This window comes from Sycon ciliatum, chromosome 6 (assembly GCF_964019385.1).
Source record: "Sycon ciliatum chromosome 6, ocSycCili1.1, whole genome shotgun sequence".
Classification (NCBI taxonomy): Eukaryota; Metazoa; Porifera; class Calcarea; order Leucosolenida; family Sycettidae; genus Sycon; species Sycon ciliatum.
The window spans coordinates 9,928,071-9,954,800 of NC_088648.1; the positions used below are offsets into that span (position 1 = coordinate 9,928,071).

At 45.5% G+C, this 26,730-nt stretch overlaps 1 protein-coding gene across 2 annotated transcripts; it reads left to right on the top strand.

The window, feature by feature from the left end:
- Positions 1-7,365: 7,365 nt before the first annotated feature.
- Positions 7,366-26,296, top strand: LOC135819324 (uncharacterized protein DDB_G0274171-like). Of its 2 annotated transcripts, XM_065332511.1 has the most exons (7): positions 7,366-7,548; positions 8,062-8,412; positions 8,971-9,165; positions 9,766-9,975; positions 10,448-10,609; positions 24,839-25,000; positions 25,661-26,265. In XM_065332511.1, exons 1-7 carry the CDS (start codon positions 7,488-7,490, stop codon positions 26,248-26,250), a joined length of 1,731 nt encoding a protein of 576 aa, XP_065188583.1. In that variant the 5' UTR covers positions 7,366-7,487; the 3' UTR covers positions 26,251-26,265. The 2 variants fall into 2 exon arrangements, with proteins under 2 accessions (XP_065188583.1, XP_065188584.1); XM_065332512.1 differs by lacking the exon at positions 7,366-7,548 and having other exon boundaries at positions 8,154-8,412; positions 25,685-26,296.
- The last annotated feature ends 434 nt before the right edge of the window (positions 26,297-26,730 follow it).

A 26,730-nucleotide genomic window follows, 5' to 3' on the forward strand; every position in this document is an offset into this window, starting at 1 on the left:
CACTGAGAAAATGCTGCCATTGTCGCTAGTCCTAACCACCTACCCTGCCACAGTTTTATGCTTGCTTGTCCATTCTCAACACTCCTATAAAAACAAAAACTAAACTGCTAACTCAATGACTCAACATGTGTGTGTGTGTTTCAGCGAGCGTTTGTGTGTGAGTGTATGTGTGTGTATGTGTGTGGTGTGCATTGCCTGGTATCGAACTGCTGAGATGTCTGAGGGCCTGTATATTATCATGAGGTCTGTTTCGAGCTGTTTCCGAGCTGTTTGCAAGACTTGACATGTATTTTAAAGCCTAAACTAACCAGTATTTAATGACACATCTTGCAGCAATCTAATCTCATAACCACTAATCCGCGTAAATATCAAACATGTTGAGGTCTTTTGTGGCAGTTCCCCGTTGCAGTACAACTAGGCGAAGATGCTCGTAGCCTCGAATGAATGGACGTCGAAATGGACGCTGTCAGCCCTGCCAGCGCAGTATTTGCAGGCATCGCAGCGTTCCGCGACTCGGAGTTTGTAGGCGGCCCCACGGGCCCACCGCCTATCAACGTCGCACGAGGAGTAATAGCCGTGTTGGATCTCGTCATGCCAAGCGCCGGCGTGCGTGTAAACATACCTGCAAGAATTAAGTACAATGTGGATAATATCTTAATTCCGTTCTCTTACACTGTAGAAGTAGACTGGGCAGTTCTTACTTTCATACATGTGCATTTTTCACAGTCTACGCACAGTTGAGCCACCGCGTATATATTGGTATGCTGAGGTGCTAGTACTCCCCAGAGAGGCTGGACAGACCACACTCTCCACCTTTCCACCTTGTTTGTTCTCTTCCCTCTCTCCAAAATTATAGGGTCGTCTGTCATGTCATTCTCCTGTGTTTTGTTGTGGTTCATTCGCCCACATATTCAGTAAAACGGTGATGCCCCCCAGTGGAAACGTGTTGCAATCCTGTTATGTATATTGTGCATGAACATGCATAGTGACAATGCTGAAGTAACTTAAAAAAAATAGATAAGTTTTAAAAGCGTTGAACAGTCACGGTCCCAGCGGAGTTCACCCCACTCACCAAGTCCACAGACCAGATCGTGTGCATGTGTTTACCGGACCATTATACCCTGCGATCTTGGCACATGCTGGAAGACCAGTTGGAGAGTTGACCCAATCGGCCATCTTGAATGGGGCATGGCTATTGTCAATTTTTCAGCACATGTACACTTGCTGATAGGTCCCAGACCTCCTCCTGACTGTGTTGGTTGGTTGGTTGGATGGATTTATTTAAAGTCGTACAACAAACAGGCATATCTGCCTCCTTATATGAAGACGAGTTCTGGCAGTAAAACATTTTAAAGAAAAGAGAAAGGAAAAAAAAGAAGAGAAGATCAAGAATGTATACTGAGCATACAGCTAGCCGGAGACTGAGCACAGCTAGCCTCGGCATGTATCAGAGCATCAGGATTACTACATACTACTAGTAGTATATGTAGGACTCAGTATAGAGTCCATGCACTATATGATGTCCAGCACCCTATATAGAGTCCATTGGTCCAAAATCCACTATACAGAGTCCAGGAGTCCACTCAGTTTTGATCAGCTTCATCCTGCCGCGCAATCCCCTATAAGGAGTACACTTTTTCTACAAGTCCCCTATTCACAGTCCAGGAGTCCAGTTTATCCAGTCACGCCGTCCTGTGTGTTGTGCCCGAAAGAGAACAAACACAAGTCATTTTCAGTTTTGCTTGCCTCGTGGCAGCGCATTCCTTTCTTCACTTCAGCCATGGCTGCCAATTCTGCTGTGCAGTTGCTGACAGTAATCTGTCTCGAGGTAACCAAGGATGATAAGGAGACGTTCAAAATCAAATCTGGAAAGCGTCTTGTGGTTCTCTGAAGACGTTTCATCAGTGCGCGGGATGAAAGCAGAAATTGCAGAACGAGAAAGGTTCAGCACAGTTCAAATCTGACGAGTCAGGTTCACTGACGCTCTCTTTCGTTCGACGCCACAAGGATCCCCTGTTTGGCTGGCCATTGCTGCCAGTAAGACGTTTGAACGGTTTCATCAGAGCGAGGGATGAAAGCAGAAAGCGGAGAAAGAGAAAAGTTCATCACAGTTGCAATCTGACGAGTCAGATACACTGACACTCTCTTTCGTTCGACGCCACAAGGATACCCCTGTTTGACTGGACAAGAGCTGCCTGTACCACCGTGTCAAAAGGCTGTCCAACTACATCATCCGGGCAGGACGATGACTGAGGTAAGGAAGCTTTTATTCGTTTCGATTTGTCTGCTGTTCTGTCGTTATGCTTGAATTTTTTTCCATTTTCAAGGAGCGTATCGCGTTTGTTTGATGTTGCTTGAATGAATGCCCTAAAAGTAATCAACCACTTCGTAATAGTCCTCAAGGACTGCAAGGACTTTGCATCAATCGTATATGATTGTCTAGCTATCATCAATTATTATTTTATTTCATGAGAAATGTATTTTTATCCCTGTGATAATAATATTATGTGAACTCCACGACACTCTTCCTGTAGTATGATGTCAAATACAATGGGATCCACAAACGCAGTGCCAGTGTACTAGTAGTAGTAGGACTAGGAGGATTGCTTGTATGCCAATTACAAGAAAAAGCTTCTCAAGCTAATACTCGTATTCCCTGAAGTAACCGTTTTGATGTCACGAACATGACACTTAAGTTGTGTCAGTGAAACTGCCTCGTGACAACAAATCATTGCATTTCCATCTTGGGGAAGACTGACTGACAGCAACGCTATACAGATTGTTCAAATCATCTCATTTCAATTTAGTTGCAGTGAAGTGAAACACTGTGTACACTACATGTATGTTGGTGTGTCTGTGCGTCTTGAGTGTGCACAAACGATCTTATTCCTCGTATTACTAATAGATTATTGTCCCCACCGTCACCTGTTCACAGGTCTTTGAGTGGATGGATTTTCATTGAGCATCACATTCGTTGAGAACTTGGTAGTTGTGTGCTCCCATGCATCATTACGGTAATAAGCATATCCTTGTGCTATCTATTTGTTGCAGGTGTGCTGATCTTCAGAAGCTTGCGGAACTGAGTGCTGCTGAACATTTGCATGGCCATGAGCAATGGTGAAGCTTGCTATTGCACTCTCAGCATGTGCTAGTATTATGCTGACCACTGCACTATGTTACTCTCTTACACTACTACGTGTATGTAAACGTGCGTGTACCCGTCCCCGTAGGCATTCGTTTCGTATAATTATTTGTTATCCCTCTTGACTTTACATGTAAATGGGTGGACGTTTGCATGGCTGTTGGAGTTGCGTGTGTATTGTGTCTTTACTCTTTTCTTGGTGTTTTCTTGGCGTTGTATAAGTTTGTGTGTGTGTGTGTGTGTGTGTGTGTGTGTGCGCGTGCGCGCGCACAATAATTTGAAAACGAATAATTAATCCTGGGCTCTCCATTATTCTCTTTCGATTCTTGGGTTTTTTCTAGGTATATTCTTGGCGTTGTGTGGGTGTGTGCATGTGTGTGTGCGTGCACAATTTTGGCAACACTACATGATTGAGATATTGTAATTTGCAGCGTCTGCGAAGAGACCACTTGATTTCAGGATGGTGTTTGTAGGGTTTTCATGTAATGAAGTGGCTGCAGTGGCGCCTCAATACATATTTGTTTATCTTGAGAAGTGAATGATGTAAAGGATTAAAGAAAGAGGCCGTTTTCTGGTTAATATTCACTGCTTACAGCAGATCCTATGTCTAATTTCGAACTCGATAGGGGATGCCTAATTGGCTGGACTTTATACAGGGAGTGTTGTCCACATAAACTATGATAAAGACTCTTTATAGTTGATTTCAAAGTTTGGACTCCGTACAGTTGATTTTGGACCAATGGACTCTATATAGGGGTGAAGCCAATTGGCTGGACTCTATACAGGGAGCGATGTCCATCGAAACTTTGAGCCACAGTTGATTCCAAGTTTGGACTCTGTACAGTGGATTTTGGACCAATGGACTCTATATAGGGGTTGGACATCATATAGGGGCTGGACGCTCTACTGAGTCCAACATATATACTCGAGATAGGGGAGGGGGGTTGTTGTCATGCTACAGTAAGACAATACGCTGTGTGGCATGTACATGTATACATTACCCAGAGATAAACATACGCCAGACTCATTCACATTCTTGACGGGTACACGTACACTGCTCCCAGCATGCTGAACAAACGATTCGTAGCTACATTGTACATGTACATGTACATCCAAAATGACTAGTACTAGTATTTTTTTTTTTTTTTTTTACTATGTTCACATAACCAGCTCGAAAAGAATAAGGAAAGACAATGGTACAGAGACTAGGACAAACGTGACAACTAATGAGCAGGCGCTGCACCGAGACGCAGCAGTGATGGTGGGGCATTGATGACTCTGCCGACCTGAGGTCTCGGCGTCACGGCCAAAAACACGCACCAAAAACAATGAAAAAAAAGAAGAAGATAGAGCTGTACAGGTAAGAAAGATGCAAAAACCCAAGGCTTAACACGAGCGATTGTGGGGGAGAAACTGTCTTAGCGTCATACTATTCATATATTATTATGAATCATACGGAATCGACTGCCCAGAGCCAGTTTGTGCTGCGAAGATGGCGGTAAACATTCGTTTTGAATGATTGCATTCTCTTGCTGTGGGGAGGCTGGGATAGGAGAGCGGCAGGGAGGGAGTTCCAATCGCTGATGCTGCAGTGTGGGAAAGAGCGCTTCAGTGCCAGCGGGGCAGATGCAGGCAGCTGGTGTTGGAGCTGGTGGTCATGGCCACTGACAGCACCGTGCTCGCTGCGAGTTCTGGGGTTGGTAGAGACGATTTGGCGCGGTGGCAACACAGAGAGCAGCTGCGGAGGACCAGGCAAGTAGTGCAGCTTGTACAGGCAGGCAAGCGAGGCAACAGTGCGGCGGATGGCCAGGCTGGGTAGGTGTGCCCCAGGGCCGATAGCATGAAGCGCGCGGCGCTGAACATTGTTCAGACGCTGGAGGTGTATATGGATTGAATTCGATTCACAAGGGGCTCCAGGTCACCTGCGTACAGTATTTGAACCCATACATGTACACGTACTGTATACAGTGTTCCATGTGCATAAAAGGACTAAGTATCACTTCTTGAAGTTACATATACAATGTAGCTCGTCCCAAGGGACAAATGATCGCTGGTCGATGGATTTTGCTGAGGACTAATTACTTCAAAGCAAGTACATGTAACGGGAATGTTGCACTCAACATGTTCAAGGTCTTGTTGTGTAGTAATGTTACTCGTGCATTTGTAGGCCATTAGTCTGCCCACGCTCCTCCTCCTGAGCCACATTGAATATCTGTTTCAACGCATCAGTTGTTTTCCGTCGCGTCTGATTATCACTGACTGCAATCGTGCCAACGTTTTCCTTTTAGCCTGTTTCATTGCCAGGGTGCCTCACATGACGATGCATGATCGTTGAGTAATACCTACAGTTTTACTCAATTCTGTAGTCCAGGGTGATTAGCAATCCCGAGCATAATGATTCGTCATTAAAATCAGCATGATGCATAGCACATTGGTCCTCCATTTGGTCAATGTGTGTTATGTAGCATATCATTACATTTTAGCATTACATTGGGCAGCACATCACTTATATTTCACCCGTATTAGTGAAGAAAGGGAAGTTCATGTATGGCCAGACTCCGGCCAAACGTTTTAGTGGGCGTGCTGCGATTGCGTTCACGTGCTCTGAAGAGATCTCTCCGCTTGAGAACAATATTTTAATGGATGACACATTGTACAAGGGTACCATGGTATCATTCCCTATTGTTCGGGACATTGTCGACCGAGGGTGGCAGGTATTCCGCAAGTGCGTACGGAGCGATGGCACCCTAGTCTCACTCTACTAGCAGGGATTATCTTCTCACTCTACTAGCAAGGGAGAAGGGGACTTCACAATCAGAGGCTGAACGAAGGTAGAACATCAGCCAACGTTCAGCTCATACTTGTACTTGTACGTGTATGGATCACACAGTCATACAAACTACAACCAGAACGTCAATTGCTCAGTGAAGTGAACAGAGACACAAGTACTCAGTGAAGTCAACAGAGACACACATACTCACTGAAGTGAACTGAGGCACAAATACTCACTACATGCTATGCTAATGAACACAGTATAAACATGGTTGTCATGTTCGTCATTTTCCAAGAACAGAATGCATGTATGCTCAGCACCTGTCAACCTTGATGAATGCCCGATGCACGAGACAGCGCACTAAACGGGCGCCCTGCATTATAATAATGACAAAGCGCGACTGAAGTGAAGAGCAATGGCAGGTCCCTGACAAGGACACTGACGCGCTTTACGTGTGAATACCGTGAACAGCCATTGCCGTAATGCATTGGCGTCACTTCAAGCGTCATCGCCATCAATTTAGATGCCTGTATTGACGGACATGTGCTGGAACAAATGTAGACGACTATAATATTATCATGGCACTCGTTTAAATGGTGTCCTCGACAGTACTGACTCAGGAAAATCATCAAATTTTTGATTCTCAATTCAAGCAGTAAACCTGTTTGTGTAATCAGCCATGGCTAGAGTCTTATGTATGTAATCATGCTACGCTTGGGTCATATTATCACAAAGCACTTTGCGTTTTTCATCTTACTTTCGTTTGGGTTGTTCGCGCTAACAATTGGCTACAGTTACGTGCCATCTGTAGGACATTAGCGTGTTGCACTGCACTATGGGAGGCTGTGAATTGCCAAATGTGTTACTGCATAAAGGGACACGTGCGCGACGGTGAGATCTCACCAAAATGTCCCTCACCTGTCTGAGCGGGCTGTGCATTGAAGGCAAATTGGCAAATGGGAGATGGCACTGATTTGAAGGCATCACGCAATAATCCGAGCAGCTATTCACGACTGTGACAACGCCGCAGTGCAGATAAAAAACCCACGCAGCATGTGCTAATCCTTACTGCCTTGGTGGTGAAGCCGTCAGCCCACGCACGGTCACTGCGATGAACTTTGAACGTATGGTGGATCTAGAGGCTGCACATGTCCTCACAATCTAGTTAGGGCTTCTACATGGAAGGTTGCTGGACCTCGATACTGTACTGGCAGGTTGTACCATTGTTCCCCAACGACCATAACAGGTCTAGCATCATAATCACAATGAACACACATACCATTGTACCATGACATTCACACCAAAATCAAGGTAAGTTCACCATCGCCAATCTGTCCGATCCGGAGAGCCAGTCAGGTCCACTTCACTGCAGTTGTCTGCAGGATCGTCAAGGCCGGCTGTATGAGAGCAGAGCGGCCGCTGACCGTATAAAAGACCGGCTAGAATTTATAGCTCAGTCAGAATCTAAGTGAGCGAGAGCAGCAAGCAAGCCTCTGAGAAATAGTTATCACCAGCGAATCTTCGTTTTCATTTCTTCAGATATTATCAGAGAGGAAGAGAAATAGCGTCGCTATGGCCCGTTCTTTAACCATCGCTCTGGTCTTAACCGCCCTGGTTGCTGTCAACGCCCTCAGTAAGTAATCAAAATTCATCACGAATGTTGAAGACCGAGAAAGACTTTCATAATATACTAGGCCTTATTGGCAAAAAGCGTCTACAAGTCAAGACCGTGGTGATAGCTATTCCTGACTCGAGCATCCACACATCCTGGTGATAAGCTATCATCGGAGAATCTTTTCTACCTCTTGGACTTTGGACCGGCTTGTGGAAATCCATCCAATCATGGCACTAGGGATACTGTCCTGCAACCCAAACTAGAGTGTTATTTCTACTACGGCTACTTGTCACACCTTTACATGGTTTATTTTAAAAGGTTTTCATTATTGTGCGGATTCGTTTCTTTTTGCCTACACCCGCTTGACAATGAAAGCACTTGTGGACAACTTCAAAATGTTGCTAGTACGAAGTATCAAGTTGTTTCTTTTCTCTTGTCGAACGGATTGCACCAAACAATATTATCCAGTTAGGTCCAGCGTTCCACCATGTTGATATTCATGCCGTTCTCTGTACTCGTCTTTTCCTACAGGTATTGTTCCAGCTGACAAGGAGGGAACATGTCCTCGTTTCATTTCCCGACGACCGTGCTTCCCAGGGGACGAGGTTGACGAATGTACGTTTGATGTTCAGTGTACTGGTCGTAAGAAGTGTTGCCCGGATTCATGTGCCAGGACATGCAGATGTCCAGAGCTTACCTGTAGGCTGGACTGCTCCAACCAGGGTGGCTTTGCTACGGGACTCGATGGATGTCCAGTATGCCGATGCGCCAGTCCTCCAACTGAAGAGCCGCCGACGCTCAACTGCAACCTGGTCGACTGCAAGCCGGTTGAATGCTACAATGCTATCACGCCGCCGGGACAGTGCTGTCCAGTTTGCCCAAGTAAGTCTCAGTCTGCTACTAATATACCAGGTACATGTAGATGTACTAGTATGTCCGGAATTGTCACTTCACGCGACGTGTATTGTAGGAGTAGTACTAGTAGGGAAAGTCTCTAAGATAAGTCTCCTTTTACGTTCTCCCGACAGTCGGGTGGAGTGCGGCACCCAACTTTGGCGAGAACAGCGAGAGTTTAACCTTCCACACTTACCGACTGTCTTTCTGGTTTCTTTCCCTACATGTACACCTCAATAGTTTGCTTATCGATTGTCACTTATAATAGTTTCATTTTTGCAGTCAGTGGATACCATGGATACTGTGAATCGTGTGAACCAGCGCAAACATACGATAGGAGGACTTGAACAGGCAATGTTGTCGTATCTGTCACCTGCTGATGAAGCGAATTACGTATCGTTGCCTAATTTCCTATATAAGTATAACCGCATATTATACATGTACATCTTTCATGGAATAATGGATCTTGTGCCTTTGTTTTGGTGCCTGTGTTCATGTAATCCTCATGGCAATACTCTCTTTGCTGTTGATTTTGTGGATGCTTAGCTCCGCCACCACTCGACTGCGCTCTCGTCCGATGCGCTGCTCCTCATTGTGACAACTACTATGTTCCTGAGGGACAGTGCTGCCCAGTGTGCCCGCCGCTCGACTGTACAGCGGTGCTGTGTCTGCGACCAGTGTGCTCCGATGGATCTGAGCCAGTCACTCCACAGGGACAATGTTGTCCAGTCTGCCCAACACGTAAGTGCACAATGTACACTGCATGCCACTATAAAACACTACTAAAGTGAATCATACCATACGCAAACTGGACGCGACTGGAGACACGAGTAGATATCGAACAAAATGTAGAAAGGAAAAAGGGCATACATGTATGGAAACGAGTTTTAAAAAAAGAGTAACTCTCCACCACTGTAACTAGATACTATACAGTCAGTCAGTCAATACCCGAGTTTCAGATATCGAACAGTACTGAATATCAGAATAATTCCCGTTCACAGCAGATATACTTCCAAGGTCCATTTGCATGGGCAGAATCACAGTATTCTCAACCCGCCGGTCGGAAGGATGCAATAGAGTGTCATGCCGGAGTGCTCACCGACTTGTCAGTTTGAGCACTCTGGCAAGGTACGTTCGGGCTTGGCTTAAATCTGGCTTTGGAAATTTTATTTTTCATTGCAATTAGGTTCGGCCTCATTTTCTCTGTGCTGCGCTGATAAGTTCGCAAAGGACGAAACATTTCTATCCGCAGATTGAGTATTCATTTTCCTATAAATTTCGCACGTCACTATCTGAATATCTCTGACTCTTTCCTCTCCACCACTTTGTGTTTGCCTGCAGCTGGTCCGACAAAGCCTACCCTGGCCACTGTACCACCAACCCCAACGTGCCCGAAGAACGAAGTCTACTCGCAATGTCAAGGTGGTGCATGTCAACCTACGTGCCAGGGTCCAGTCAACTGTCTTGTGTGCAGTCCTGGATGTCGATGCAAGGCCGGCTACGTCAAGCTCTTCACCAATGGGCCATGTGTGCCAGAGAAAAACTGCCCATGTAAGTACCTTGCGTTGGAAGATTACACTATACTTTGGTCTCTGTCTCTTCGTCTTCTCGAATAAATGTAGTCCTACCTACCTGTTCCCATTGTCAGTTGTAATGTCCGGAGAGTATGCCGTCGTCCTGTTAGAACTCAACATTTGTAATAGAAAACCTCACTACGCAAATGCCCACCCCAATTTCCCCAAGACCACAAACCACTAAACCGACGATGGTTGCTATGATTGTGTCCAGAAGTACGATGCCGCTTCAACAGATTTCAACTCTTCTTAGATGCCAAAACCACGCCATTATCGCCATACCACGGATGGTTTGTGTACACTCTGAATACAATGACTGCTCACCGAGGCACAAAACAAGCCCGGTGAAGGCCTAGTGTAGTTGACCATTCAGCGAAAGATGTTAGCAGTATGAGCATGGTTACTGAGCTGGCATTGCCTTTTTCTCTATGTGAAACAATGTTGTGCAGCTTGCGGCGCGAATGAGGAATACCAGCAATGCGGTGGCGCATGCCAGCCAACATGTAGCAGCACCGTCGTGTGCAAGGCTTGCTTCCCTGGATGTGCTTGCAAGACTGGCTACATCAAGCGGTCAGCCAATGGCCCGTGTATTCCCAAGAAACTCTGCCCAAGTAAGTCAATTCCCCACCTTGAATTCTCCACGATGGTTGCTGCCTAATGCTTTCAATGCTTTCTGCGATCTCAATCTGAGTTATAATTCAAAGATCTCAATACCCATACAACACGACATGGTCCTTTTGATTTGCCTAATTTGCCTACAGTATGGTTTTGAAAATGATGATGGGGAGGGGTGGAGTAGTCAGAATATCAGGCAGCGAATAATCTATCTACACGTACTAACGATGGAACTAGAACTTCGCTTTTCAGGTCGAGGTTAGGGAAAGCGCTGTTCAGTCCGGGGTAAAGTATTTCCGAGAACTGTTTTTCACATTTCTGTCCTTACAAAATCTAGGATAATTTTGCTTCATGCATCTTCCGTACTGTTGATGGACACTTATTTGTAATTCTACCTCTCGTTGCAGGTTGCCCAGCCAATGCTGAATACACTCAATGTGGTGGCATTTGCCAACCAACGTGCACGTCCCGCTTCACGTGTGAAGCCTGCTCGCCTGGCTGCTCATGCAAGCAGGGCTATATCCTGTCGAGAACCAACGGGAAATGCATCCCGACCAAGAAGTGCAGAGGTGTGTATAAAGGAAAGTGAACACACGTTAACATTAACGTTGACGTTATCATAATACTTCATCACATACAACGTAGTCTAGTTCCGTTTTCAATCATCTGCCATCTACATGTACATGTACATGTACGCCATTCTCTGTACATCTACATGGACATGTAAGGCATTCTGTGTACATCTCAATTTCGCTATCAGCTCTTCGCTAAACACACAAATATGGTATTTACCACTCTGTACCGTCGTAGCACATTCTCGATTTCAATCATCCTCAAGCGTATAGCAACTCTCCAACCAATTCCCACGCTAACTATGATCTACATCTAGAAACACTTCGCTTTACAAACTAGCAATGTATTGCAGGCACATTAGAAGTTTTGTTTGTGAGCAATTGTATGCAAGTCACTCTATCAGTCCTTGATTTACTCTCCGCCAATTTTGGCTAGATTAAACATCATAATACTGGATCATATCTACACTCTCTACACTATTATATTCAAATTTCGCTTCCTGGTAGATGCTCACTGCTCGAGTGTATGCTGAGTGCATCTTGTATGCACAATCGTGATGATCACTGCAACCCAGTACTGAGGGTTATCTTGGAAGTCCTTCCTTTGCAAATGTTTAAACCAGTACCCGAAGTTCCAACGAAAAGAGGCATGAAAAAGTTGTGATATCGTTGACAAATATTCTGCAAATTTGGGGATTATTCAGCATTCGCAATTTTCAGATAGTTATTTTCAGGTGGTGAGTTTAGAGAATACGTTGGCACTCTCACCATACATGCTTCTCTGTGGTCTACGAGTGGTAGGTGCACTGAGAAAATGCTGCCGCTGTCGCTAGTCTTTACCACTTCCATGCACTTTGCCTCATCTTGCTTGTCCATTTCAACACTTCTAAAAGATAACAACTGAACTGCAAACTCAACATGATTGTGTGCCTGCGTGTTTTGCGTGTATGTATGTATGTGTGTGCGTGTATATGTGTGTGTGTGTGTTTTTTTGCCTGTTGAGCCGTATTACAGACAGGATTTATAAGGAGGTCTGTTCCGAGCTCTTGGCAAGACTTGAAATGTATTCTAAACTCAAACTAAACATTAATGACACATTTTGTAACAATCTAATCTGCTAACCACTAATCCGCGTCACTATTACACATGTTGTGGTCTTTTGTGGCAGGTCCCTGTCGCAGTACCACTAGGCGAATATGCCCGCCGAATCGACGGAATGGACGCTGCCAGCCCCGCCAGCGCAGCATTTGCAAGCGTCGCAGCGTCCGCCGACGCAGAGTATGCAAGCGGACCACCGCCTATCAACGCTGCACTAGGCGTGGTGGACGTGTTGGATCCCGTCATACCAGGCGCCGGCGTGCACGTAAACATAACCGAAAGAACTAAGTACAATGTGGATAATATCTTAATCCTCTTCTGTTACACCCTAAATATGTATTCAATTTCTATCTTTTTTCCTAAATCCACACATGGATGCACACATGGATCCACACATGGATGCACACGTGGATGATATCGTGACATGACCACTGTAGATCATTTCTAACTTTATTCTAAGAACCCAAGTCTCACTCATCGGATATTACCACCCCATAAACTTCGTACCAGGTGCAGCGCCCTCGTGCGGTGGGGACGCGATAGGCACAGATCACAATGGCACGAGGGGTGGTGACATCTGCCACATCTGTTTAGCGTTACCTCTTGTACCAGAACACAAGTTCCCATTTTGACTGAAGACCTACGTCCCCTTCCGCGTCGTGCCCTCGTATGAAACTAAACTTGTCAAAAGCATTGAAGAGCACAAGGGGAAGTGGCGTACAAGGGCTAGAGAAATTCCCTATGCTGAACTGGAACATTTCAAAAAGCCTGCACACACTGATTAACCCTGTGGTCAGAGCTGGTTGCAAGCGTTTGGCTGCCACGCTCATGCGGATCAAAATCAGTGAACCCACCATCCTATCAACTGGTTTGAGAAAAAAAGAGACAACCATATGATATTATTTTTCAAGCAGCGAACCAAGAGCACAGTTCCGATAATATTATACTTCGAAGTAACCCAGTATAACTATTATGATATAACAGCATATGTATGCCCACTCTCGGCTTTCAACTATCCTCTTTCCTTCCCTGGCATCACTGAAATCATCCTTCGTTGTCCCTTCCCCTTGTTTTTTCCCTCTCTTCCCCTTGTTAATCTTCCATATGACTTTAACAGGATGTTTTACTTGTCCTAGTCTCAGCAATGAAGGTTAGAACGGCCGGTCACCCTGCGAATATCCACATACGCTGCATCTGTGACAGCCATATCCCACAGATCTCATATCACCCAGTTCTCTTATCACACAGATATTTTTTTATCACACAGATATAATTTTTTTTATCTCAAAGATATTTTATCTCACAGATCTCTTTACTAGGACCCCACAAACCTCCGAACTCACAGATCTTCTTTCATCCCACAGATCAGACACAAAAGGAAAAGTGATAGCGACTTCTGAGATGTTTTGTGAAGGAAGAGTTTGCTCCCCATGGACACTGGAGCTCGCGCTATTCCGCTGACTTGATTTGAACTTGACTGACTCACAACTGCCAACCAGATCAGATCAGATCAGATACAGGATTATTATTCCATCAGCAGTCGGCCGAAGGCCGGAGATAGGCACCCACCGGGCTAGCATCCAGCAGCCAAAGGTGGGGCCATGCATCATATGGATATTTAAAACTTTGATGGTAGGTAAAAAACAAAGAGAAACACGCAACACTTTTTAAATATCGATCATAGGAAACACGAGAGGGTTTGGAGGAAAATAGGACCGAAAGAACTCCACCACCCACCCCAGAGCATTACAAATCAAGGACCTTACGTAGGATAGCTGCCGAGCCAAGGAGATCATTCTTTTGAAATTCAAACACAGAGCAGTAGCTGGTGATACCGATGGTGTCAAGGTATCCTGGCAACTGTTTGGAAATAGTGCCCAAAGTCCCAAATCCCACAGGAACAATCTGAGTCTCAACTATCCATAACCGATGGATTTCGCGAGCAAGAAGTTGATACTTGGCACGTTTCTCAACTTCCTTTTCAGCAACGCGTGGATCACCAGGTACAGCAATGTCAATGATCACGGATTATTATTACTATTATTACTACTACTACTACTCAGATGGAGAGCCAGTTTAATAACTGGTGGTGTTAGTGGACAGTATAGCGTAACTTGTAGTTCCTTGGTCTTTCTCTTTTGTATAAATTATTACTACTATTATTGATTGACGAAAGGCGAACAGATTGAAAATATTCTCTACTGGTATCGATTGGGCCAAGCATGTTCTGCTTCCACTATGATGGCGTCAGCAATGTACTACTACTAGCCCCGAAATCTTCTAACGCAGGCGTTCGAGGGCTTGAAAGTGATGACGTCAAAACGGCCAGGGAGCATAACAAGTTGACATCAGATTTCAAATTTGGATCCACTAAGGTGTGACTTTGCTATTGACTCAGTGTGTGGGTGCATAGCAACCCACGCATGTGGTATGCAGGTGTGACGTTTTCTTCGCCACCAGTTGTCACCCCACCCCCCATTAGCCAAACCAGTCAATTTCACCAGTTATATCACCTTGCTGTCAGTAAGACCGCTTGAAATGTGCTTGGATCCATACAAACACTGGATCCATGTGGATCCAGTTTTTGAATTATTTTTGAAAATGTTCCTATGCCGTGACGTAGCACTTTCAAGCCCTATCCAGTGGCCCACCGCCTTTCAGCTCTCCGCTGCCATTCTACATCTCTGCGTGCATGGTTTATATTCATGCACGGTTTACATGTACTATAGTGATATTCATGCATGGTTTATATTCATGCATGGTTTATATTGACGGTTGAGCCCAGCGGGGCACACACACCAGGTACATACACAGTCTACTCGATAACCATGATTGGCCTAGTGCATGGCAGTCCAGAAACTAGAAAGAAAGCAAACGTATTGACTAAGAATCCAAAGGGATTCCCATATACATACATGTATATGTATACATTGGATCAGCACTGGATCAACTGAGCCACCATTATTTAAGAAGCGCCAATAATGGCACTATAACCACAAGTCGGACATGAACATCGAGTCAAGGAGGAACAACACGGAGCTGTCCAAGCATGTATGGCTGATAAAAGAGACGAACCGTCACCATCAAGTGGAGGATTGCTGAGCAAGCTAAAGGGTACAGCAACGTCAGCAAACGGTGCAATCTATGCGTGACAGAGAAATTCCACATCATCACCGCCGACAGGAGCACCCGCCTGAATAAGAGGAGCGAGTTAATCTCCAAATGCCGTATATGCCAACAAGTAAGTTTCAACTCAGCAGGGTAACGTGATGAGACAAATACAAGAGCCACGCCAAGCTGGGGGTGGCTGTTTTGCCCGTCGGGGGTCGGGGAAGTGGCGGTCGGGGCTGGGTCCCGCCGGGCGCGGGAATGGTGAGCACTCCCCAGGGCTCATGGCTCACGCGCTTTGGCGAGTCTTGGCTTCTGTCGCCGGTTTTTCGATGCTTTGGCGGGTGTGGCAGTCACCCCCTTGCCTGGCGTGAGTGATTCCCACTACGCACAATCCCCATCACCATTTTTACCACCCTAGGTCACAATGTGATGTGTTGCCAGAGAATCGCGCTGTTCCTCTACCCAGGCTATGCTCTATACTCTCAACATCTTTTTCCTCTTATAAATCACGCTGATTTTATCACCCCCTTTTCCTCGCGCTATCGGAATGTTGTACCTCCATCACCTCTGCTCTCTTTTCTCAAGACCCTCCGTATATTATATTCTAGTGATTGTTAGTCTTGGTCATATGCTGTCTGATGAGTGTTTTCACACGAAACTCCAGTAACAGCGGAAAGAGACTTGTTTGCTTCATTGCTGTGTAATATTTGTATTACTTGCTCTGTCCACTGGACATTGAGCACTGTACGCATGCAGCCAAGGGACTTTAGACAACTGTACATACATGTATACAGTAGAGTTAGAGCTCTGGTTCTACACTGCTCAATACCGATCCGTCAGGAGAGCGAACCGCTCCCACTTCAGTGCATCTGTTTTCAGGATCGTCTAGTCCGGTTGCGTGAGGGCACTGCGGCCGCTGTTCCGCATCCAAGACCGGTTGACGGTTGGAGCATGCACTTCAGTCAGGATCACAGTGAACTAGAGCCAGTCGAGGAGCAAGCAGCCAGTGAGCTAGAGGAGCAGGTATGCCTCACTGCTCAGTATAGTATTGCTATATCAACAGAGAATATTCGGCCTCATCTCACCAGTTACAATCAAAGAAGGAGAGAGAGAAAGAGAGAGAGAGAGAAAGAGAGAGAGAGAGAGAAAGAGAGAGAAAGAAAGAGAGAGAGAGAGAGAGAGAGAGAGAGAGAGAAGGGAATCATTTTTAAAGATGGTTCGTTCTCTAAGCATGGTCGTGGTCTTCACCGCCCTGGTGACTGTCAATGCCCTAAGTAAGTGACCATTTGATGATATGATTGATCTACTTCAGTAGCTTAGCAAGACGTGTATGTGGTGTAAGACGCGTATTATGATTTCTACTTATCGAGTGTCCTTACGTTCGTCTACCCAGTTACAAATCATGTCTAATATCTGTAGGCAATAATCAGCTAATTGAACAATCCTGCCAAACATAGTCATAATTTCATTTACAGGGCAGCGACTCTTACAGCCTTTGGGTAATCCTGAAATAAAGATTATTATTATTATTATTACACGATTTCCGCCTAACAGCTACTTCTATATGATGGATTATCTGTGAACATGAAAGAAGTTTCTCTTCCACAGCCAACGCGAAGCAATGCAGGGCAGTGTGGTGCAAAGACGAGTAAGAGCCACTGGGGTCGTATCTGTTCTTCTTGTAGCCTGCTGTTCATATAGAAGTAGCTGTTAGGCGGAAATCGCGTAATAATAATAATAATCTTTATTCTCCAACAGCACTGCGTTTGACGCTAACGCAAAATAGCATACCGGTATGCAGAATTTTCAATACACGATAACCATCGATCTCCCGCCCCCTCATCAGTATCCGGCATCCGTTTGTTTCCGCCACGTTGTTAGCTCTAGAATTTCGGCAATTTCTTAGGTATTGTGCTTGCTAACGAGGAGCATCGTACTACTGTACATGTAGAATTGTAGATGTAAATTTTGTAATTTTTATTGTTTAAGGATTCTCCAAAGGCTTTCGCCTATCGAGGGGGTTTCCAAACTTTCCATAATACCAAACCTGTGAAAGAAGTGATGAGCAATAGGTGAGCAAAGAAAGAGAAAAAGACATAGCCTAGGGCAGAGCTCTGCGCTTGAGCATATGATTGTAAGTGTGTGTGTGTGTGTACATGTAGATGTAGTAAGACCTTTAGCCCAAACGCGAGTGTTGAGTGCACAACTATCTAATCAAAATATATATTGATGCATTCAGCCTCCATATACTTGTAATTGTTGGTGGGTTCCTAGGTCTTGATCGCCCACCACTTGACTGCGCTACCGTACTGTGCGCTGCTCCGAGCTGCAATAATCCGACTACCCCTGAAGGACAGTGCTGTCCAGTATGCCCGGACTGTAGCGCTGTGCTGTGTCTGCGACCAGAGTGCTCCGATGGATCTCAGCCAATCGCCCCACCAGGAGAATGCTGTGCAGTCTGTCCAACACGTAAGTGTATACTAATACACAGTGTGATTATAACGCTCAGCATTGTCTGCAGTGGCAGTGAACCCTAGCTTGAACGAATAGGAGGCGGCGCAATGGACTACCAAAACGGGTGGAATGAGAAGCTTTCTACCAGTAGTCCCGGCGTGATTTCCTTTATGGCATTTAAAGCGGGCGAGCTGCTCCTATTATGAATATTTTAGTGCATGTCCATGTATCGTTCTACAAGTTCATTCTGCCTTGTCCCTCGCGCACATAATAGAATGGTTAACCAATCTCCCGTAACGTCCTCGGTGGATACCCTCTGGATCTCTGCACTACTGTACTTATAGTACATACAACCAACGCTCTCTTTCCTCTTTCCACTGCTCTGCACTACCATCAACCCTACCACAGATGTAGGCTTGCGTGTCCGTTCTGAGCCCTTCTAATAATTATGCGAACTGAACGGCTAACTCAATAACTCTACATGTATGGGTGTTTGTGGGTCTGTGTGTGTGTGGGGGGGGGGGGGTGCGAGTGTGTGTGTGTGTGTGTGTGTGTGTGTGTGTGTGTGTGTGCGTGTGCGTGTGTGTGCTGCTTGGTTTCGATCTGCTGAGATGTCTCATGGACAGGATTTATTATTATAATGAGGTATGTTCCAATTCCCGAGCAAGACTTGAAATATTATTTTTTTTTAATCCAAACTAATCATTGATGACACATTTTGTACCAATCTAATCTGTTAACCACTAATCCGCGACACTATTACACATGTTGTGATCATTTGTGACAGGTCCTTGCCGCAGCACCACTACGCGAAGATGCTCGTTGCCTCCACGAAAAAGACGTCGAAATAGACGTCGAAATGGACGCTGCCAGCCCCGCCAGCGCAGCATTTGCAAGCGTCGCAGCGTCCGCCGACACAGAGATTGCAAGCAGACCACGGCCAATCAACGCTGCACTAGGCGTGGTAGACGTGTTGGACCTCGTCATACCCGGCGACGACGTGCACGTAAACAAACTCGCAAGAACTAAGCAATGTGGATAATGTCTAAATCCTGTTCTGTTCAATATTATTTTGCTAAAAAGAGTATAAAGGATGCAGACATTACTAATAACAAAAACACTGGATGCAAGTTGAGATACTATTGTTCTCCAGAATTGCAAAAAAGCAAATCAATTGTACCTATCTAAACTTGTATCCGGTGATTTGGTGATTAGTAATGTCTGCATCCCTTACACTCTTTATAGCAAGAATGAAGCTGCTGTCTCCATGTCGATTACGGTATCTGTTTCAATGTATTCAATTTCGATCTTATAAGCCAACCATAATAATGATATTGAGACACGAGCATCATAATAATTCTTTACTGTATTCTCAGAGCCCAAGTCACACTCAGCCTACACTGATTGATTTGCTCTAGGATCAGAGCCTGTTGCAAGCGTTTGGCTGCCACGCGAATGCGCATCCACATCAGCGAACCCACCATCATAATACTCAAGTAATTATATTATTTTTCAAGCAGCAAACTAGGAGCACAGTTTCGATATAACGCTAGCTTTGCCCGCTCTCAGCTTTTATCTATCCCCTCTCCTTCCTTGGCATCACTGAAATTGTCCTTCCTCTCTTCTCCTTGTCTTTTCCTCTTTTCAACCTTCCACAATACTACTAGCTTTTTAAAGCTGGCTTTCTTACTTGTTAGCCCCTTGCCTGGTCCCAGCAATGAACGGGTGGGACGGCCGGTCACCCAATATCCATGTAGATCTACACAACGCCACATCTGTTACCGCCGTATACTATCGATGTACACGTAATATCCAACAGATCTCTTCTTCCCACAGATATTTTACCTCAAAGATTCTTCCGCCTGTGTGGATTCACAGGAAGTGTGAGTTACGAAGTCTGAAGAGAATGCTGAACGGTCTCTGCTGGGATGACGACTACACCATAGCTCAGTGGTTAGAGCATCGCTGGCTACAAGCGAGGGTCCCTGGTTCGAGTCCTGGTGGTGACAGTCAATTCTTTCTTCAGACTTTTCCCGTTTGTGTCTTTCCCTCAAACCAGTGAATATTCAAAGATTCTTTATCCAGAGAAATAGGTAGGCAGCACCTTTTGGACTTGTCAATAAAGCAATTCCACCTCCACCACCACATGCACTCTCTGGCCGACCATCAAATAAGCAACAACACAACTCCAAGTTGTAGATACTGACATTTGTGACAAATAACATTAATTTTCCTCCATGCAGCGCTGTTTCGACCATTCAGGTTCCATCAGTGACGGTTTGGAATAATGAATGACTGGAACCCATTTGAAAGCACAGTTTTATGCACAGAATGAAATGAAGAAGCCCCATCCCGCCCTTAGAGTGCTAATTCTTTATCTCACAGATCTCATAGATCCTGTATCACATCTCAGCCCACAGATCAGACACAGGATTAACGAGAAGAATACCCAACAGTTGTCGATTGAACCAAGAATGTTGTGCTTTCACTATGATAGCGGTAGCGGTGTACAGTTGGGCTCGGTGAAATCCGACGCAAAGTTCACAATTCGCGCCCGGAATTTACACGTACATGGCCCTTGACACCCTGGGCCTGGATAAGAGTGATACGAATGCGGCTAAGGGTGTCCACATGTACATATACACAGTAGAGAAAGTCCTCTGTTCACGTGCTGCTCCGCTAAGGGCAGAACCTCCCCCACAAATCAGGTGGAGCCTAGTCTGTACAATCATGCAAATGTCGTCATACGACAATTCTTCTATATAACATTTTAAAAATAAAAGTGGTTAGCAGTCACCAAGTCAACATCCCACCCTCCTCTAGTTTATCTCCCTACGCGTTTAGACCTCTGTTTCGCGTGCTTCTGTATAGTAGTCAAGCCGTGTGCCCAAATTCTGGCTCCTCTCCGAGCCCGGAGTAGAAACTCAGCTTGGCTGTAGGGGTCACCTGGTGCTGTACATCTTAGGGTTGTGTATCTCCACATACATGTAAGCGCACTGACACAGCGTCCGCTCAAGCAGCACAATCCTGGTATACTCGTATCACTGAAGGGCCGGTTGGAGACTTTCAACCAGGGAGTAGTATAATACCGGTATTGTACTACTCCCTGGTTACAACTGTGGCAGGGAAGCTAATTGATGAAGTAACTGTTGTTTCTACACCGGGAACAATAAACAGTGTAATGATTATGTTATTGGCAACTTGGGCTGAAGATGGCACACACACACACACACACACACACACACACACACACACACACACACACACAAACACACACCACACACACACACACACACACACACACACACACACACACACACACGCACACACCACACACACACACACAAACACACACACACACACACACTTTTACTTGTTGCTCACTGCCAAAACTGGTCACGTGGGTCTCCCCGGGAGAGGGAGAGAGACTCAAAAGGAATCTTGGAAGGATGACTGAATTGGCTATTGAACCGCCCAACGGTCGACACCCCCTGAAATCCTCAAAACTCTGGGTGGACTTGAAAATGATCCCACTTATGTTATGGGCTCACCACACCTCAGTAAGTGGGTGAGGACAGGGTGCAGAAAAAGGATTGACGCCATCAAGGTATCCGTCCTGGGATCCAACTGCAGTTCCCCCTGCCCCCAGTGAAGATAATACTTGCTACTACTAGTGTGGGTGGCTAAATCAGAGTGGATCTGATATAAGCTTCACTAGCACCATTGATTACACAAGAGTTAATCTAGCCAGAAGCAGTTCATGGTTAACAGGTATGTATACTTCAAATAGAAAGTACTGTATAGCAGGAAATTTTCGGACGGAAATATTTTCGGACAAAGCCGAATTTCGACCTTTCGTACGGATTTTATTTTCGTACAGTGCTGCATGCTAAATGCACGTGTTCGCAAGCAGTACCCATGTATAGTGTACATAATTTCACATGAACAAATTTTAGTACGGAATTAATTTTAGTACAAAAGAGGCCGTGTACGAAATCGTACGAAAATAAATTCCGTCCGAAAATTTCCTGCTATACAGTATATGAACCCTGGAACCAACAAAGGTGGCAGGTACAACATCACACCTTCAAGCACACACACACACACACACACATTATACGTGTGTAAACACTTCAGTTTCGTTGACTCTTCAACTTCGGATGGGTCACATACATGTAGCTTCAACACACAATAATTATTGTCAACACACTGTTCTTCACTACACCTCATTGCGATCGGTTCAGCAGTCACTCTGAGCTCCGCTGGTGAGATCTATAACCACGGTCCATACCCGCTAACTCTGGGGAGATGGAGAAGCTACAACACACAATCATGTGCTAACGAATATAGTTTTGAACTTTGCACACGGACAAGCACTGGTACGAGAGTCCAGACATGACGGTCGTGCCTTTCTAATCCAATGAGAAAACCCACCATTGCATTATTTCACGTCATGATGCACACAAGTCTGTCATGACATTCGTGTACTAGTGTAGCCATGCATGGTCATCACCAATCCGTCAGAAGAGTGAACCGCTTCCACTTCAGTGCATCTGTCTTCAGGATCGTCTAGTCCGGTTGCGTGAGCGCACTGCGGCCGCTGTCCGCATCCAAGACCGGTTGACGGTTGGAGCATGCACTTCAGTCAGGATCACAGTGAGCTAAAGCCAGTCGAGGAGCAAGCAGCCAGTGAGCTAGAGGAGCAAGTATGCCTCACAGCTGAGAACAGTATATCAACAGAACATACTGGTCCTCATCTCACCAGTTACAATCGGAGAAGGAGAGTGTGAGAGAGGAATCATCTTTAAAGATGGTTCGTTCTCTAAGCATCGTCCTCGTCTTCACCGCCCTGGTGGCTGTCAACGCCCTCAGTAAGTGATGATTTGATGGTATTACTGATCTGGTTTAGAGAAAAAGGACTTCATAGGGTGATTGACACTGGCTTTGATTTCTGGGCACGGGGTTTCCTCACTTTTGTGTCTCCAGTTACATAATGTCTAAATTTTCGGGCAATATCCTATACATAATGGACAACCCTCTCGGGCAAAGTAGTAATACAGGGCAGCGGCCCCTTCAGGATATTGGCCTAACAGTTACTTACTGAATTTCCTACGGTAACAGCAGGATACAAGAACAACAGATACATGTGCAATCATGCACATATACACCCTCGCTGGCTCTTACCAGTCTTTGTATCATACTGCCGTGTATTGCTTCAAATACGCTGATAAACTACTTTTCCAGTACAGACGATCCATACGTATCATTGTTATAACGTTATATTTATCAACCAGTGCTTAGAAACTAGCTCCAATAGCATGTACGTAACGTTCATGCCCCCCCCCCCCTCCATCAGCATGCTGTACGGGTTCATTTCCGCCGCATTCTTAGCCCAGACCTAGGATTTAGGGTGCATTCTTACTACTTATTTCCCAGGTATTGTGGTTGTTGACGAGTAAGAGCGTTGAACTAGACGTACATGTACATGTGAATGGAGTTTTGCATTCAACACTCGCCTTTGGGTATTGATTCAACTGTTGATGCTTTAAGACTCTATTATTGTTGTTGGTGGGTTTTGTGTATGTTATCTAGATCTTGATCGTCCACCACTTGACTGCACTACTGTGCTGTGTGCTGCTCCCAACTGCAACAATCCGACCATCCCGGATGGGCAGTGCTGTCCAGTATGCCCGGACTGTAGCGCCGTGCTGTGTCTGCGACCAGAGTGCTCCGGTGGATCTCAACCAATCGCCCCACCAGGAGAATGCTGTGCAGTCTGTCCAACACGTAAGTCTATTATACAGTATAACACTCAGTATTGTCTGCAGTAGCAGTGAACCTAGCCTAAATGGATATGACGCAGCGCAGCGCAAAGGGCTACTCTAACTAGTGGAGTGAGAAACTTACCATCCGTATTCCAGGCATGATGCTTCTTTTATGGCATTTAAAATCAGGAGAGGTGCTGTACATTTTTTGGTGCATGATCTTGCTACAAGTCCACTCTTGTTTGTGCCCTACACACATAATAGTATTCTGGCAGATCAATCTCCCTCACGTCCTTGGTGGATACCCTCTGAATTCATACACGAATGTATATATTTTCCATACATTCAAACCTTTCTTTTCACTGTTCGGCACTTTGTTTTGCAGCTGCTCCGACAGAGACACCCAGGACCTTAGCCACTGTGCTACCAACACCAACGTGCCCCAAGAACGAAGTCTACTCGCAATGTCAAGGTGGTACATGTCAGCCTACGTGCCAGGGTCCAGTCAACTGCTTTGCGTGCAGTCCTGGATGCCGATGCAAGGATGGCTACGTCAAACTCTTCACCAAAGGGTCATGTGTGCCGGAAAGCAACTGCCCAACAAGTAAGTATACACAGTTACACACGCATACTGGAGACTGTAGGTAAAGGAACGCCTGGAGACTGTAGGTTATGGAACGACTGGAGACTGTAGGTAATGGAAGCATACCACAACAGATACACAAATCCCAGTTACTAAAATTTCTCATTAAAGCCACAGTATACAGTATACATGTACTAGTACTGTATTCACACATTCTGGTTGTGCTGATGTCATTAATTTTAGTATTATTATTCTTTATTCTCACGATGGCAAGCCTTGGCGACTCGTGCCTTAAAGGTCTGTGGTGTGCATGTGGAATATCAGCATTGTACAGTTGCATGCAAGCCAACATGTAACAACTCAATGATGTGTAAGACCTGCATCCATGGCTCTAGCCGTATCTCAGGCTATTATCTACATGATATTGGAGTGTTATTGATGTTGATTGTCTCTCTCTCCCTCTTTCTCTTTCTGTCTTTCTCTCTCTCGCTCTCTTTCTCTTTCTTTCTTTCTCTCTCTCTCGCTCTCTATGTTTCTCTCTCTCTCTCTCTCTCTCTCTCTCTCTCTCTATCTATCTATCTATCTCTATCTATCTCTATCTATCTCTATCTATCTATCTATCTATCTCTCCCCTCCGTGTAGGCTGCCCAGCCAATGCAGAGTACACGCGTTGTGGAGGTATTTGCCAGGCAACATGCTCCTCTCGTGTCCGGTGTAGAGCATGCCGTCCAGGATGTTCATGTAAACGAGGTTACATCCTGGAGAGTACAAATGGACGATGCATCCCGAAGAAGACGTGCCCAGGTGTGTATATTAATTAAACAACGTAAAATTCGCAAGTTGGCGTCACCACCTGTCATACAATTGTGTCAGAGGTGTTAGGAGAATGTGAATACATGAACCCATGGTCTTACGATAGGTGTGCTTCCACTTCTTCGACACGTAAACGTACACGTACGTCAAGCCTAACTGTTACCCGGCACCCATCATAGTTCTTACCAAGATGTGTTCTTGGTTATACCCATAAGCCGCGTTTAAACGCTGTAGTCATCCCTAATAATATCCCAGAAGTATGATGTGTATACGGTTTATGTCGAGATACTTAAATGCGACTAAGGCTGTCGTTGATAAGAAAAAAACCGGACAGTAGTGCACCCTGTTGCCATTCACATTGGCGTACTGCTGTACTTTAAGGTATCTCACTATCGTGACCACTACATGTAATACTTCCCCGCACTGAACTGTGGTTAATGTTACAGTCAAACCTCTTTAGGACGAACATCAAGGGACCGATGATATTTGTTCGCAATAACGGGAGTTCTTCTTATCCATAATAAAATAAATAAAAATAATAAATTATGTTTTACCCAGTGAATACACAGGGTTTTATCCAATATACAAGTAGTTACGAATACTAGTTCTTCTTAGGCAAACATTTGTCTTGTCAGTGTTCTTCCTAACCAGGTTTCAATGTATCTATGATGCTAGGGCGTTGTCACAAATCACGCGGCAGGTGTTTACCACAGCGCCGCAGGAGAGGCAAGCCAAGACTGCACCGCCGCCACCGCCTCCGCCGTCCAGTGTGTCATAACGGACGATGTTGGGATCGCCGGCTTGCCTGCCGAAATGGACGCTGCCTTTCCCGCCGTCGCAAAACTTGCCGAAATGGACGATGCCTACACCGCCGACGACGACAGAGAGCTTGCCGAAATGGACGATGTCTTCCCCGCCGTCGCAGAACTTGCCGAAATGGGCTGTGCCAACACCGTCGCCGCAGACCTTGCCAAAAAGGACGCTGTCAGCCCCACCACCGCAGAGTTTGCCGAAATGGACGCTGCAAGTATCGCCGCCACAGAGCTTGCCGCAATGGACGTTGCCAGCGCCGCCGACGTAGAGGTTGCAAGCTACGCGCTGGTCACCGACGCTGTTCTCGACGCAATGGGCGGCGTGGATCCCGTCCCAACCGACATGCACGCAAGCATCTACCCACCAGCACCAACATTACCAATACCGTTACAACTGCGAGATATCTACCTCCTGTTGTCAGATACTAACTTACTGGCGTTGTCAATAACATGGCACTAAATATCATGTTGGTAATGTAATAACATGGATTTAGTGTAGCTTTGCTTTTCATTTCTTCTTGGTGGATAGTCATACGAGAGTGCAACTACAGAAGGAAACCGGGAACGACCCTCCAGCACTACTAGTGCTATGATTTGTGCAAGGTTTCTGATCTTTAGCTCATATTTCTTCGGGTGATCGCAACTAGAACTCTGCGCAATCCGCACAGTAGACGACAATATTATAAGACTGGATGGAAAATCCATACCCAATTATTCTATGGCCGCGGTATGCCTTTTCTTTAACCATTAGATATCTACAGATTTATCCAGACTCCTATTTCATTGGCACATGTGAACCGTTGGGAACATCCTCGGAATATATTGATGTACTATTCATGCATGGGCTACTGCTACGCATTGCCACTCGAAACTCACATCAGACTATTCACCACACTCACAGAAAGAGAA